The 14,130-nt window shown below is 40.6% G+C and overlaps 1 protein-coding gene across 1 annotated transcript in view; it reads right to left on the reverse strand.

Moving 5' to 3' along the window:
• Positions 1 to 7,982: 7,982 nt before the first annotated feature.
• Positions 7,983 to 14,130, reverse strand: part of egln2 (egl-9 family hypoxia-inducible factor 2) — a 116,603-nt gene continuing 110,455 nt past the window's right edge. Inside the window, exons 5-6 of the mRNA XM_051934241.1 lie at positions 12,051 to 12,118; positions 7,983 to 8,871 (exon numbers count right to left, since the gene is read on the reverse strand). Coding sequence (XP_051790201.1) covers positions 8,819 to 8,871; positions 12,051 to 12,118 — 121 coding nt within the window. The 3' untranslated portion in view covers positions 7,983 to 8,818. The remainder of the gene's footprint in view (positions 8,872 to 12,050; positions 12,119 to 14,130) is intronic.

Raw genomic sequence — 14,130 nt, forward strand, 5'->3', positions numbered from 1 at the left:
ATTGTACACTGCACACACACACACAATTTTACTAAAGCTGATGCTGACTTGGGGTGTTGGCCCAAAATGGAAAATCTAACCTTTGCATATTCTTCAAGATTTCCCTATGTATGTCTCTGTTATGTGACATTAGGTATGGGATTCATAAAGCAGTGTTAATGTTTGAGATGAACCATCTATTGGAATGACAAATGAAATGCATATGTCTCTTTAAATGCCATTTGGTATGGGATTCCTCAAAGCAATGCAGTATCTATCTATCTATCTATCTATCTATCTATCTATCTATCTATCTATCTATCTATCTATCTATCTATCTATCTATCTATCTATCTATCTATCTATCTATCTATCTATCTATCATTATATAGTGCCTTTCACATCTATCTATCTATCTATCTATCTATCTATCTATCTATCTATCTATCTATCTATCTATCTATCTATCTATCTATCTATCTATCTATCTATCTATCTATATGTCTAATGCAGTTGTACCCACTAATCCTGGTACCAGAGAGTTACGTGTTGATTGGCACATGCAAGTAAGATTTTCACTTTGCTGTGTAAAAGTGTTATTAAGGACCCCATAAACCTACGAGCACATAAGGAATTGGCTTAGGGTGTCAGACGGTCAGGTGTAAACGGGACTGGACTTCAAACGCACATTTTTTTTATCTAAAAAATTGGTGGTACAAGAAAGTTGTCTTAGAAAGCACCTAATAAGTCAGCCTTTAAACTAACATGGCTCTTTTCTTAGAAAGCATCATGTCCAGCAGTGCTACCAAGCAAACCCAGTTTAACATTCAGTGCAGGCCACTTGATTTCAAGGAAGGTGCTAGAAACAAAAATGAAAGTCAGCAATGAGGGGACCACCTAGTGTTTCTTTTACAAATTTGCACTGTTACAAATTGCTTGTCATTTATGGTAAAACTGAGAAGTATGTTTAGTTAACGTAATGTCTGGATATGGTGCTTATTCAAACTACAATAGCTTACTTTACATACTGTAGCTTATTTCTGCAATTAATGCCATACCTGGGATAGGCAGATAGTGAGGTAGTTTTGATTTTCCAACATCCGAGACACTGGCATGTTTGTTGACACACTCAGGGTCACACATTGAGATCGTGGTTGCCATTAGGGTGTGACACAAAGGAGATATTGGAGGCATTCTTGCACTTTACAGTTCTACGTCTTGGCCAGTAGGAGGCCACACTGAGTTGCCATGTTATTGGATTGTAATGACAAACCTCAGACTGGCCACTAGAGGGAGACAGTGCCTCAGCAGTCAACACTGAACAAGCCTGCAGTCGAGTGTCAGAGTTAGCACAGTGGAGGAGTTATCATCTATCTATCATGGCTCAGTGGTGGGAACAGAGGCACCAGCCTTGTGTTTTTTAAGCCAACACCTTGTTTAATTGTGAATTAGTGTTGGAAATCAGAGTAGCAATCGCATTAAGTTCTCATTCCAACAGCTCAGTCAGAAAGAGGCTGCAGGAACTCAGTGATGAGGATTGAACCAGCAACCTCATGGGTTATCATACAATGCCATAGTCAACAGGAGGCCCCAGTGGATAAGTGGGACTGAGTCAAGGACTGGCATGCCGTTCACTGATGATCCCTTCATTGCTTTGTTCTGACAGTCCTGCTCTCGGAAAATCTATAAAGAAAATCAATGCATTCTGTGGCTGTCTCTAACAAAATGGACATAATCCAGGAGGTGTCCAACACATGTGGATTACACTGAGGGGTCTGTGCTTATGTTTACAGGCTCAGAGGGGGCTCCTGCCCTGTGATGGCCTGCTGTCCCATGTGGTGGTGTGCACTGTGGCCACGAAAAACTCCAGGAAAGAATCCACTTGGTAGTAGTAATTTATCATCATCATTATTATTAACAACAACAAGTGACTTGTTTCCCTACCAAAATTAATAATTATAATGAATTATTATTATGATGACTGGTAGAAACACAAGTTTTTTTTATTATTATTATCATTAATGATAAAAAAAAAAGAAATATTGAATTAGATATGTTATTCTTGTTAATACTACTACTACTACTTTTACTACTAATAATAATAATGATAATAATAATAATTCATTATTATTATACGGTAGAGACACAAGTCAATTCTGGTTAATTATAATGTGTCATCTTTATGATGATTTATTAACAACAAGAAAGTGATTTTTTTTCCTGCCAAAATTAGTAATTATAATAATTATAATGAATTATTATTATTATGATGATGATAGGTAGAAACACAAGTTATTTTTTTATTATAAATATTAAATTAGTTATGTTATTCTTGTTAATACTACTATTAATAATAACAATAATGATAATAATAATAATAATAATGATAACAATAATAATTCATTATTATTATATGGTAGAGACACAAGTCAATTCGGGTTAATAATATATTGTTTTTATGATGATGATTATTAATATTATTAACAACAACAACTGACTTGTTTCCCTGCCAAAATTAATAATTATAATGAATTATTATTATTATGATGATTGCTAGAATCACAAATTATTTTTTATTATTATTATCATTATTGATAAAAATAATAGAAATATTGAATTAGATACACGTTATTCTTGTTAATACTACTACTACTACTAATAATAATGATAATAATAATAGTGATAATAATAATAATTCATTATTATTATATGGTACAGACACAAGTCAATTCTGGTTAATAATTTATAATTTTTATGATGATGACTATTATTATTATTATTATCCAGCCATCCATCCATCCATTTTCCAACCCGCTGAATCCGAACACAGGGTCACGGGGGTCTGCTGGAGCCAATCCCAGCCAACACAGGGCACAAGGCAGGGAACCAATCCTGGGCAGGATGCCAACCCACCGTAGGACACACACAAACACACCCACACACCAAGCACACACTAGGGCCAATTTAGAATCACCAATCCACCTAACCTGCATGTCTTTGGACTGTCGGAGGAAACCGGAGCACCCGGAGGAAACCCACACAGACACGGGGAGAACATGCAAACTCCACACAGGGAGGACCTGGGAAGCGAACCCAGGTCCCCAGATCTCCCAACTGCGAGGCAGCAGCGCTACCCACTGCGCCACCGTGCCGCCATTATTATTATTATTATCCATCCATCCATTATCCAACCCCGCTATATTATTATTATTATTGTTAACAACAACAACTGACTTGTTTCCCTGCCAAAATAAATAATTATAATTAATTATTATTTTTATTATTATTATGATTGGTAGAAACACAACTATTTTTTTATTATCATTAATGATAAATATAATACAAATATTGAATTAGATACACATTATTCTTGTTACTACTACTACTACTACTACTACTACTAATAATAATAATAATAATAATAATTCATTCTTGTTATTATATGGTAGAGACACAAGTCAGTTCTGATTAATAATATATTATTTTTATGATGATGATGATTATTATTGTTATTATTATTGTCATTGCTATTATTGGTGAGACACAAGTCAGTTCTTGTTAATTAATTTTTAAGAATAATAAAAATAACAATAACAGTAGCAGTAGTAGTAATAATAATATAGAGTCAGGTTCATAAATATTTGGACAGTGACACAATTTTCATAATTTTGGCTCTGTATAGAAACCACAATGGATTTGAAATAAAGTGGTCATTATGTGACTTTATTATTAAGCATGAATGCATTATTAATAAGAATTGACTTGTGCCTCTACCAGTAATAATAATAATCATCAACTTCTTCTTCTAAAGCTTTTCCTGCTTTCAAGTTGTTGTGTCTTTTGCACAAATTCTCACGGACGCAGAATACCAACTGGTGTTGTCTTCCTTTATTCAATACAACAATAACAATAATTGAACCTTCCACAAACAAAAGAACCAGAAAGGACCCCACGTTAATTGAAGGACGCAGCTTGCTGGCTGTCAGTGTGGTTCCTTGTCCTTGTATCTCTCTTTTTCTCTTCTGATCTTTTGTACCACGTCCTTTGTGATGGAGTCTCCCACAATCCCTCATTCCTATCACTCATCCCCCTAAATCAAAAACTCTGTCTATCCCAAAAATTCAGAACATATTTACAAATTCAGGGTGAACTGCCACTTCTGGTTGGGCACTATCTTGGTCCGCCATTGTTCTCTGTGCGACTGGGAGACACTTCTGGCACCTTTCTTTGACTACTTGGACCGTCTGAACTTTTGTGTGTGGGAGATCATCTGAAAAATGAAGTTGAGGTTCATATTTTTTCTCCAACTGTGTGCTGATTCACATCTCACCAGGGTCACTTTACAATCACCACACATCTGACCTGACCCGTCTTTCTTCGGTACGTCAACTAGAGGTGATGCCCATTCAGCATGTTGTACAGGTGTGAGGACTCCTTGCCACTCGAGCTCACTCAGTTGTTTCTCCACAGCCTCTCGTGAAGCACACACCACTGGTTTAGCTTTACACAACTTTGGCATTGCATCAGGAGATACGTATACAGTAAGTTGGGAATAACCTCCAGCCGAGTGTGCTACTGGGAGTGAAACTGCAAGTGTGGAGGGCAAGGAGTATTTGCCGATGCCAGGGGGACTATTGGCAGCCGAGCATGGCCTTTTCATCCCCACATCCATCTTCAGCTAATACCCTCCACTAGTCTGCCACATCTTTCCCCTCTGGACTCACAGCTCCACCTATGAAGATCGAGGAAGATCGAAACTCACTGTCCGAGCTGAAGGTAATCATTACTTAAAAAGTCAGAACTAGACCCACACATACTAAATAATTATAGGCTTATTTCAAATTTACACTTTCTCTCTAAAATACTAGAAAAAGTAGTCACCAATCAGCTTCAGTCACACATTACGCATTACAATTTATTTGAGAAATTCCAGTCTGGTTTTCGCACTGGTCATAGTACAGAAACGGCATTAACGCGGGTTGTAAACGACATTCTGATATCCTCTGATGTAGGAAACTCCACTGTAATTATGTTGTTAGACTTAAGTGCAGCATTTGACACCATCGACCATTCTATTTTACTGCACAGGCTAGAAAATGATGTTGGGCTCACAGGCACTGTGCTTGCTTGGTTTCGTTCTTACTTATCAAGTCTATTCCAATATGTACAGAAATGTGCTGACAGGACTCCATCATTATACACAGAAGTGAGATATGGTGTCCTGCAGGGCTCAGTACTGGGACCTTTACTGTTTTACTTTACAGGCTTCCACTGGGATCTATCATTAAAATACACAATATTCATTTCCACTTGTACACAGTTGACACCCAGTTCTACCTTTCTTTTAGACAAAACGAAGTTTCTCAGATGTTGTCTTTAATTTGTTGTGTTAGTGAATTAAAGGATGGATGAGAACTACTTATCTTTAAACACCAATAAAACAGATGTTAATTATTGGAGGGAATGACGCTGATCACAATATTCTGTCATTTAACTCAGTTGGAATCCTCATTAATTTTACTGAATCAGCCCTCAATTTCGGAGTTATCTTTGATTCTAGCATGTCATTTAAAATGCACATTACAAAGTTGTCCAAATCATGTTTCTTCCATCTTAAAAATGTTGGGAAATTAAGGCGCTTTCTAAATAAACAGGATTCTGAGAAATTAATTCATGCATTTATATCTAGTCGGATTGACAACTGCAATGCGGTGTTCACTGGATGTTCAAATTGTTCTTTATTCAGCCTCCAGTTAATCCAAAATGCAATAATTATTACAAGAACAAGAAAATATGAACTCATAAATCTTTACACTGGCTCCCAGTTAAGTATAGGGCAGATTTCAAAATCCTTCTTTTAACATATAAAGCCTTAAATGGTCAAGGTTCGACTTGCTTGTCTGAATGTATCATGAACATTAGAACACTCTAGACGAGAACAGGCCATTCGGCCCAACAAAGCTCACCAGTGCTATTCACTTATTTCTTCCAAGAAAACATCAAGTTGAGTTTTGAAAGACCCTAACGTCTTACTGTCTACCACACTTCTTGGTAGCTTATTCCAAGTTTCTATCGTTCTTTGTGTAAAGAAAAACTTCCTAATGTTTGTGCGAAATTTACCCTTTAACAAGTTTCCAACTGTGTCCCTGTGTTCTTGATGAACTCATTTTAAAATAACAGTCTCCATCCCCTGGACTGATTTCCTTCATAATTTTAAACACTTCAATCATGTCACCTCTTAATCTTCGTTTGCTTAAACTGTAAAGGCTCAGCTCTTTTAATCTTTCCTCATAATTCAACCCCTGTAGCCCTGGAATCAGCCTAGTCGCTCTTCTCTGGACCTTTTCTAGTGCTGCTATTTCCTTTTTGTAGACTGGAGACCAAAACTGCACACAATACTCAAGATGAGGCCTCACCAGTGCATTATAAAGCTTGAGCAGAACCTCCTTGGACTTGTACTCCACACATCAAGGCGCTATATAACCTGACATTCTGTTAGCCTTCTTAATGGCTTCTGAACACTGTCGGGAAGTCGATAGCTTAGAGTCCATTATGACTCCTAAATCCTTCTCATAAGGTGTACTCTCGATTTTCCGACCACCCATTGTGTATTCAAACCTAACATTTTTACTTCCAATGTGTAATACTTTACATTTACTGACATTAAATTTCATCTGCCACAAATCTGCCCAAGCCTGTATGCTATCCAAGTCCTGCTGTAATGATATAACGGATTCCAAGTTATCTGCTAATCCACATATCTTGGTGTCATCTGCAAACTTAACCAGCTTGTTACTTATATTCCTATCTAAATCATTTATATATATTAAAAATAGCAGCGGCCCTAGCACTGACCCCTGTGGAACACCACTCTTAACATCGGCCAGTTCTGATGAGGTTTCTCGCACCATCACCCTCTGCTTCCTTTGTCTGAGCCAATTCTGCACCCATCTACAAACATCACCCTGAACTCCCACCTCTTTTAATTTGATGCCCAACCTCTCATGTGGCACCTTATCATGACTTACAAACCAGAGCGCACATTAAGATCTCAAGATGCTGGTATGCTTATGATCGCAAAGGATTAATAAAATAACAGTGGGAGGTCGAGCTTTTAGTTACAGGACCCCTAAACTGTGGACTGTTCTGCCTGCTAGTACAAGAGAAGCCCCTTCGGTCTCAGCTTTCACATCCTGGTTGAAGACTCACTACTTCAGTTTAGCACACCCTGACTAGAGCTGCTGATTAACTGTACAGACTGCATCTCTGTTGTTAGCCATTAGCACTAAAACATAAGTAACATGATAGTTAGAATTTGTTACTAACCCTCAACTGTTCTGTTTCTTTTCTCGGTACTCAAATGTGGCACTTGGTGCCACTGCCCACCTGTCAAGTTGTTTTACCCGCCTCAGGTAAAGTCATCCCTGATGGAGGACCGCAGAAATCGTCAGGTAGAGGAGCCCTTTCATTGGATTGGCTGACTCAGCTGTGGAATGGCCAATAGGGTGAGGCAGCTTGATGGCCGAGGTCTCCAGGACTCTAAACAAATGCAAATCCTATTATGTGATATCATCTACTGTTGAATTCTGCTCCGTACTTGTCACATTTCCACTGCACTGTTATATTATATTGAGGATTACTTGTGTTCTGTGTATTGTATTGTATTGACCCCCTTTTTTTGACACCCACTGTATGCCCAACCTACCTGGAAAGGGGTCTCTCTTTGTATTGCCTTTTCCAAGGTTTCTTCCATTTTTTTTCCCCTGGGAGTTTTTACTTCTTAGAGAGTCAAGGCTGGGGGGCTGTCAAGAGGCAAGGCCTGTTACAACCCATTGCGGAACTTCTTGTGTGATTTTGGGCTATACAAAAATAAACTGTATTGTATTGTATTCTCTAATTGGAAGTGCTTCCTACATTAGTTCCATATTCTGAGTAAATGTTAATAAATAAACATAATTAGAAACGCCAATAGGGCGCAACACAAAGGCACACATGCACACTCATTTGGAAAACACTGAATCTCCTTTAATTCATTACATACTGCAAAAGGTGGAAACATTGCGCAAAACCACTTATTCCAATTTCTATTGAACCTAAGACATTTCAAGCTATTAGCTGGCTGCCATTTATTTTTTACGGACCGTTTAACAAAAAAAGAAAAACAAACAAACAAAAAAAAAAGGTTAAAGAAAAGGAGCTTGATGCAGAGCTGGGAACGTTTTAGTGCACTTCTTTTGATAAGAAGATCCAGAGAAGTAGTAACACCGATGGCGGGTTTGTAAACGCTGTCTCTCCTTATACTTGGCAAATAAAGTGCATGTCTTCTGTGAACTCCGCTGGCTTCATGTAGCCATTTGAGAGGATTACCATTCAGCCTGGGGCGTTTTATGGGAAAATTGTGTCAGCATCTGAGATCGAAGTAAGGTCCACCATAAAGAACTAGATAAGAGTGCTTATTCTGAGTATTTAGTGCAGGTTAGGATCAGGGTGGGGACAAAAATGAAGCAAAAGCTCCAGAGAGGGTGAGGCCCCAAATCTGAAACCAACTTCTGGGGACAAAACCCATCCAACTCTTGCTCCCAGTTGTCCATTTGTCCAGTCGGTAGAGGGAAGGGGTGAAGTCCTTCTAACACAAGCTCTGTCCGCAGACCCACGTCATCCCACCTGGCGACCCAAAGGCAATAAAGGGAATAGGGGTGGGGCTGAGAGTGACCTGCTGGTGAAACCCCCTCCCCCCTGAACCCCCATCACCACGTTTCCGGTTTGTGTCAGTAGCAGCACAGACGTCACCTTCTTCAGAACAAGAAAACAGCTTCCTTTTTTTTTTTCTTCATTCTCTCTAAGTCTTGTTACTTTGCCCCACAGCCACCTGGATGCCTTTCTGTCCAGCAGCTACAAATAAACAAAACACACCCAATTAGTTAAAAAGTCAAAAAGGTCATTGCACATTATCTTATATAACAAACGTATACATGTGGAAGTGTGTGTGTGTCTGTCTGTCCTCCCCGGAAGTGCAAGGCTACAGCATGAAGTTCAAGGAGGCGGCAAGGCGGCCCCAAGTTAACGAGTCGGAAGAAGAAAGAAGTATGAGGCTACAGCATGAATCTGAAAGAAAGCGACTCCATCACCATAGTGAAACCATCGAGGACAGACAAACGAGGGAGAGACTCGGTTAGCCACTGATAGACAAGGGGGGCGAGCACATTGGCAAAACGAAACCTCCGAGGAGAGAGAAACTCGCTTAGCCACTGATACACAAGGGGGGCGAGCACATCGGCAAAACAAAACCTCCAAGGACACAGAAACTCGCTTAGCCGCTGATACACAAGTGGGGCGAGCACATCGGCAAAAAACGAAACCTCTGAGGAGAGAGAAACTCACTTAGCCGCTGATAGACAAAGGGGGCGAGCACATTGGCAAAACGAAATCTCTGAGGAGAAAGAAACTCGCTTAGCCGCTGATAGACAAGGGAGGTGAACACATCGGCAAAGCAAAACCTCTGAGGAGAGAGAAACTCATTTAGCCGCTGAAAGACAAAGGGGCGAGCACATTGGCAAAACGAAACCTCTGAGGTGAGAGAAACTCGCTTAGCCGCTGATAGACAAGTAAGGCGAGCATGTTGGCAAAACGAAACCTCTGAGGTGAGAGAAACTCACTTAGCTGCTGATAGACAAAGGGGGGCGAGCACATCGGCAAAACAAAACCTCCAAGGACAGAGAAACTCGCTTAGCCGCTGAAAGACAAGGGGGGTGAACACATTGGCAAAACGAAACCTCGAAGGAGAGAGAAACTTGCTTAGCCGCTGATAGACAAGTGGGACGAGCACATTGGCAAAACGAAACCTCTGAGGAGATAGAAACTCACTTAGCCACTGATAGACAGATGGGGTGAGCACATTGGCAAAACGAAACCTCTGAGGAGAGAGAAACTCGCTTAGCCGCTGATAGACAAGGGGGCGAGCACGTCCGCAAAACGAAACCACCGACTCTGCATTTCAATTTTCTTTCTGATGATTTTAATAGTTTCTAGGAGCCCAAGCTTTTTACAACACGGGCTTACAGTGCTAGTCTTATATATAACTGTGTTTATAAAGAATAAAACTCGAATTTTGAAAAATGTGAAGAGGGTCGACAATCAATTCTTAGATAGTACTGGCACTGGCTAAGTGTAGCAGCGACCACTGCTAAGCGGCCATCTGCCTATCCAGATGTTTAACCTGCTCTGGAGCTTAGTGTGTGGCTGCATGAGCCGCCGATTACATGCAGTGACACGGGAGAACAAAAGCAAAAAATGACTGACAAAGTGCATACTCAACTGTACTATGCCTCACTGTTAGCGATGACTGATATTTATTCATCCGTGTCAAACCGGCCTTTCAATAAAAATACCGAGGGATTTACAGTGCCTTCCACAGAATCACATTTTTTTCTTGATTTCCTCCACTGCTCCACAGTTTAAAATTACAAATCAAACAATTTAGAGCTGATTAAAGTGCACATTTCAGTGTATTTGCAGACATTTCGGTCAACACAGTCCCTCAATTTCAGGGCACCATATTGTTTGGGACACAGCAATGGTAGGTCTGTTAAAGCCGTTGTCATATTTAGTTCTTTGTATCCCTCACATGCAATGACTGCTTGAAGTCATCAGCAGGTGCTGAGGATCCTCTCTGGTGATGCTCTGCCAAGCCTCTAATGCAGCCATCTTCAGCTCCTGCTTGTTTTGGGGGGCTTGTTCCCTTTAGTTTTCCCTTCAGCATATGGAAGGCCTGCTTAAGTGGATTTAAATCGGGTGACTGACTTGGCCATTCAAGAGTTGTCCATTTTTTAGCTTTGATAAACTCTTGTGTTACCTCTGCAATATGTTTGCTCATTATCTTGTTGAAGGATGAAGTGCCATCCACTGAGCTTGGATGAATTTAATGGAACTTGAGCAGATCAAATGCTTCTAAACACCCCAGAATTCATTGTGCCACTGACGTCAGCAGTTCCATCATTCGTGAAGAGAAGTGTGCCAGTCAAGACCTGTGGCAGCCATACATGCCCAAGCCACAACACCCCCCCACTGCCATGTTTAATAGATACGGTGGTCTGCTTTGGATCTTGGGCAGTTGCTTTTCAGCTCCACACGTTGCTCTTTTCATCACTCAGATCAGGTTCATCTTTGTCTCGTCTGTCCACAAGACCTTTTCCCAGAATTCTGCAAGGTCCTTGAAGTCCTTTTTTACAAACTGTAATCTGGCCATCCTGTTTCTGTGGTGTTCATCTTGTAGTGTGTCCTCTGTGTATCTGTTCATGAAGTCTTCTGCTGATAGTTGTCTCTGACATGTCCACATCGGCCCCCTGAAGACTGTTTTTGTTCTGTCAGACAGGTGTTGGGGGCTTTTTCTTGACCACAGTGAGGATTCTTCTGTCATCAGCTGTGGAGGTCTTCCTTGACCTCCCAGTCCCTGTGTGATTACTGAGCTCATCAGTGCATTCTTTCTAGATATCCCAGACAGTTGATTTTGGTCATCCTAAGGTTTTACTGATGTCTCCAATGGTTTTATTCTTGGTTTTCAGCCTTATGATGGCCTCTTTGACTTTCATTGGCACAGCTTGTGTCATCATGTTGAACAATGGCAGCTACAGACTCCAAAGGGTAGAAGGCGTGGTGTCTTATAAAGCCATGAAACCCACCTGAGGAATCACAAACACCTGTAACACCAATTGTTCCAAACATGATGGTGTCCTGAAATGGGGGGACATGTAGAAAAAGTGTGGTGTGACCAAAATGTCTCCAAATCCCATTAAATGAAAGTCTGCAATGTGCACTTTAATCACAATGTCTGAATTGTTTGATTTGTAATTTTAAACTGTGGAGTAGAGGGGCAATTCAAGAGGGGCACTGTATGTGGTTGTTCCTGTCTGTGGAACTGCAGTAAATCGAGATTTGTGTAACATAACTTCTGCCTGCAATGAGACATCCTACTAGTCCATTGATGTCTCCTCAAAGCCATTCAGTTCCAAAGAAGATGGGTCAGAGTAGAGTAGACAAGGAGAGGCAGACAACTACAAGATGCAAGTACGTACCAAGCCGGTATTTCTCTTTGGCTTCTGCTCGCTCCTTGGCATCAAAGTACCACACTGTGATAGCATACCTAAGGAGGGAACAAAACAGTAAACAACAATTAAGAACACTCACTGACCTGGCCACATGTTTGATTAAGAGAACAACCCTCATGGCCAGCACACCTCCATAACAGGACTCTGGCCCATTTTTATTCATACAACTGGAGGACAGTTTGTAGCGGTCACGGGGATGCTAAGGTTCACACCTGTTTATTTTATTGTGGAGACCCCCAGTCTTAACACTAGAATCTCTGAAGTCTACGAAAAAACACGTAATCCCGGCCCACCTTAAATTCCTTCGCACCTCTCCTCATCAACGTCTTTTGTTTTGAAAAATGTGTCAATCAGCACAAGCAATAAGCAGCCTGCTATTCCATATCCACCACCACTGCAGCTCAACTCAGGCAAAACCTTCTCCCAGCTCAGGTCTTTTTATCGTGGTGTGAGGTGCCTGGGGTTATATAGGGTACAACATACGCATTTCATGTGTGTTCCGTGTCTACAACCATCCGTGTAAGTAAGTAAGACACAGAACACACAGGAAATGCATGTGTTGTACCCTATACAACTCCAGGCACCTCACACCACGATAAACAGCCTTGAGCTGGGAGAAGTTTGCGACTGACTTTAGCTTCGTCTAGGGGGATAGCAGGCTGCTTGCTGGTTGAAACATTTACAATACAAAAGATGCTAATGAAGAGATGCGAAGGAATTTAAGGTGGCCCAGGATTACGAGTTTTTTCGTAGGCTGCAGGGATTCTAGTGTTAACCCAGCACACACACACACACACACATACACACACACAGAGTTTGTGGCACAATGAATAGATAAATGAAATATATCTATTATAAAAGGAAATACTAGGACGAGACTTTCTCTGAGATAATTTCAACTCCCGTGAGAGATAATTTCAGGTCCCGCAAGACAAGACTTTTTACCAAGAGATTTTGACAAGTCCCACCCTCCTCTCAAACATTTACAACCATGCCCACGGTCCAATCACTTCTCATTCATGTGAATGCTATTGTCAGACACAGTTCCTACACTCTCAGCTCCAAGCGGGGTTGTAAATAAAAGACAAAGAGTTGAAGACAAAGTAGAATGCCGTAAAGAGGTTCAAAAACGTTGGCGCGATACACATGCAGAGCAGGTTAGAGATTATGAATGTACTAAAATTCGAAAGTCTCAAAAAACTGATAGTAAAGATTGCATTAGCGCTAACAAATGAAAATTATTACTCGGTGAAATAACGGAACAGTGAAAAGAGATCGAATATATGGACATAGGTGATATGACAAAAGTATGTAGATATTGTTCGGATTTAAACTTTAAGTCGTCTAATTCGTGTTGCCATCAGGGAAAAGTAGTGTTTCTTCCCAATGAAGAGGTGTATCCGTGAGAATTAAAAGATTTGTTGTTTGGTTAAAGTGAAATCCACATACGCGAACGGCAGAGACGTGAATTGGCTGACGTGTAGTGTAGGCCGGGGGTTGTCATGCGAAGTGAGCATGGGGTAAAGCCCCCTAGTTAATCAAGAATTGAAAAAAGAGCACACAATATAACAAAAACTATGTACACAGCTTCCCGATGGTGATAGTAAACTAAAACACTAATGGCAAACAATAAACATTAACAACAAGGTCCAAAATAGCCAAGTATAGCAGGGGCAGTTAATAATGGATGAGTGAATGAAAAACCCTGTGAACAGCTTTCTGAAAATGACATACAGTTTTGTCCTACCAGGTTACTGATGCAGTGTGGGGTTGAGATGATTGAGATGACATGCTCCACCAAACGAAGACGTGTCCTGTCAGTACGAACTCACACGGACAGACAGACAGGCACAGGACAGCACATACACCCAGACAGAAACTGCAATCCAATGGTGGTCAAGTCATAATCCAAATGTGTGTATGAGGTGTGTTAATAAATACATGGATGATCGCCATCCATCCATTGTCTTTTAGGCCCTGCCTCCTCAATCTTCTTCCCAGCAGCCTTTGTGCCCCCAAAGCTGTCTAACAGTATTACACAACCGGG

Source organism: Erpetoichthys calabaricus, chromosome 1 (genome assembly GCF_900747795.2).
Source record: "Erpetoichthys calabaricus chromosome 1, fErpCal1.3, whole genome shotgun sequence".
NCBI lineage: Eukaryota > Metazoa > Chordata > Cladistia > Polypteriformes > Polypteridae > Erpetoichthys > Erpetoichthys calabaricus.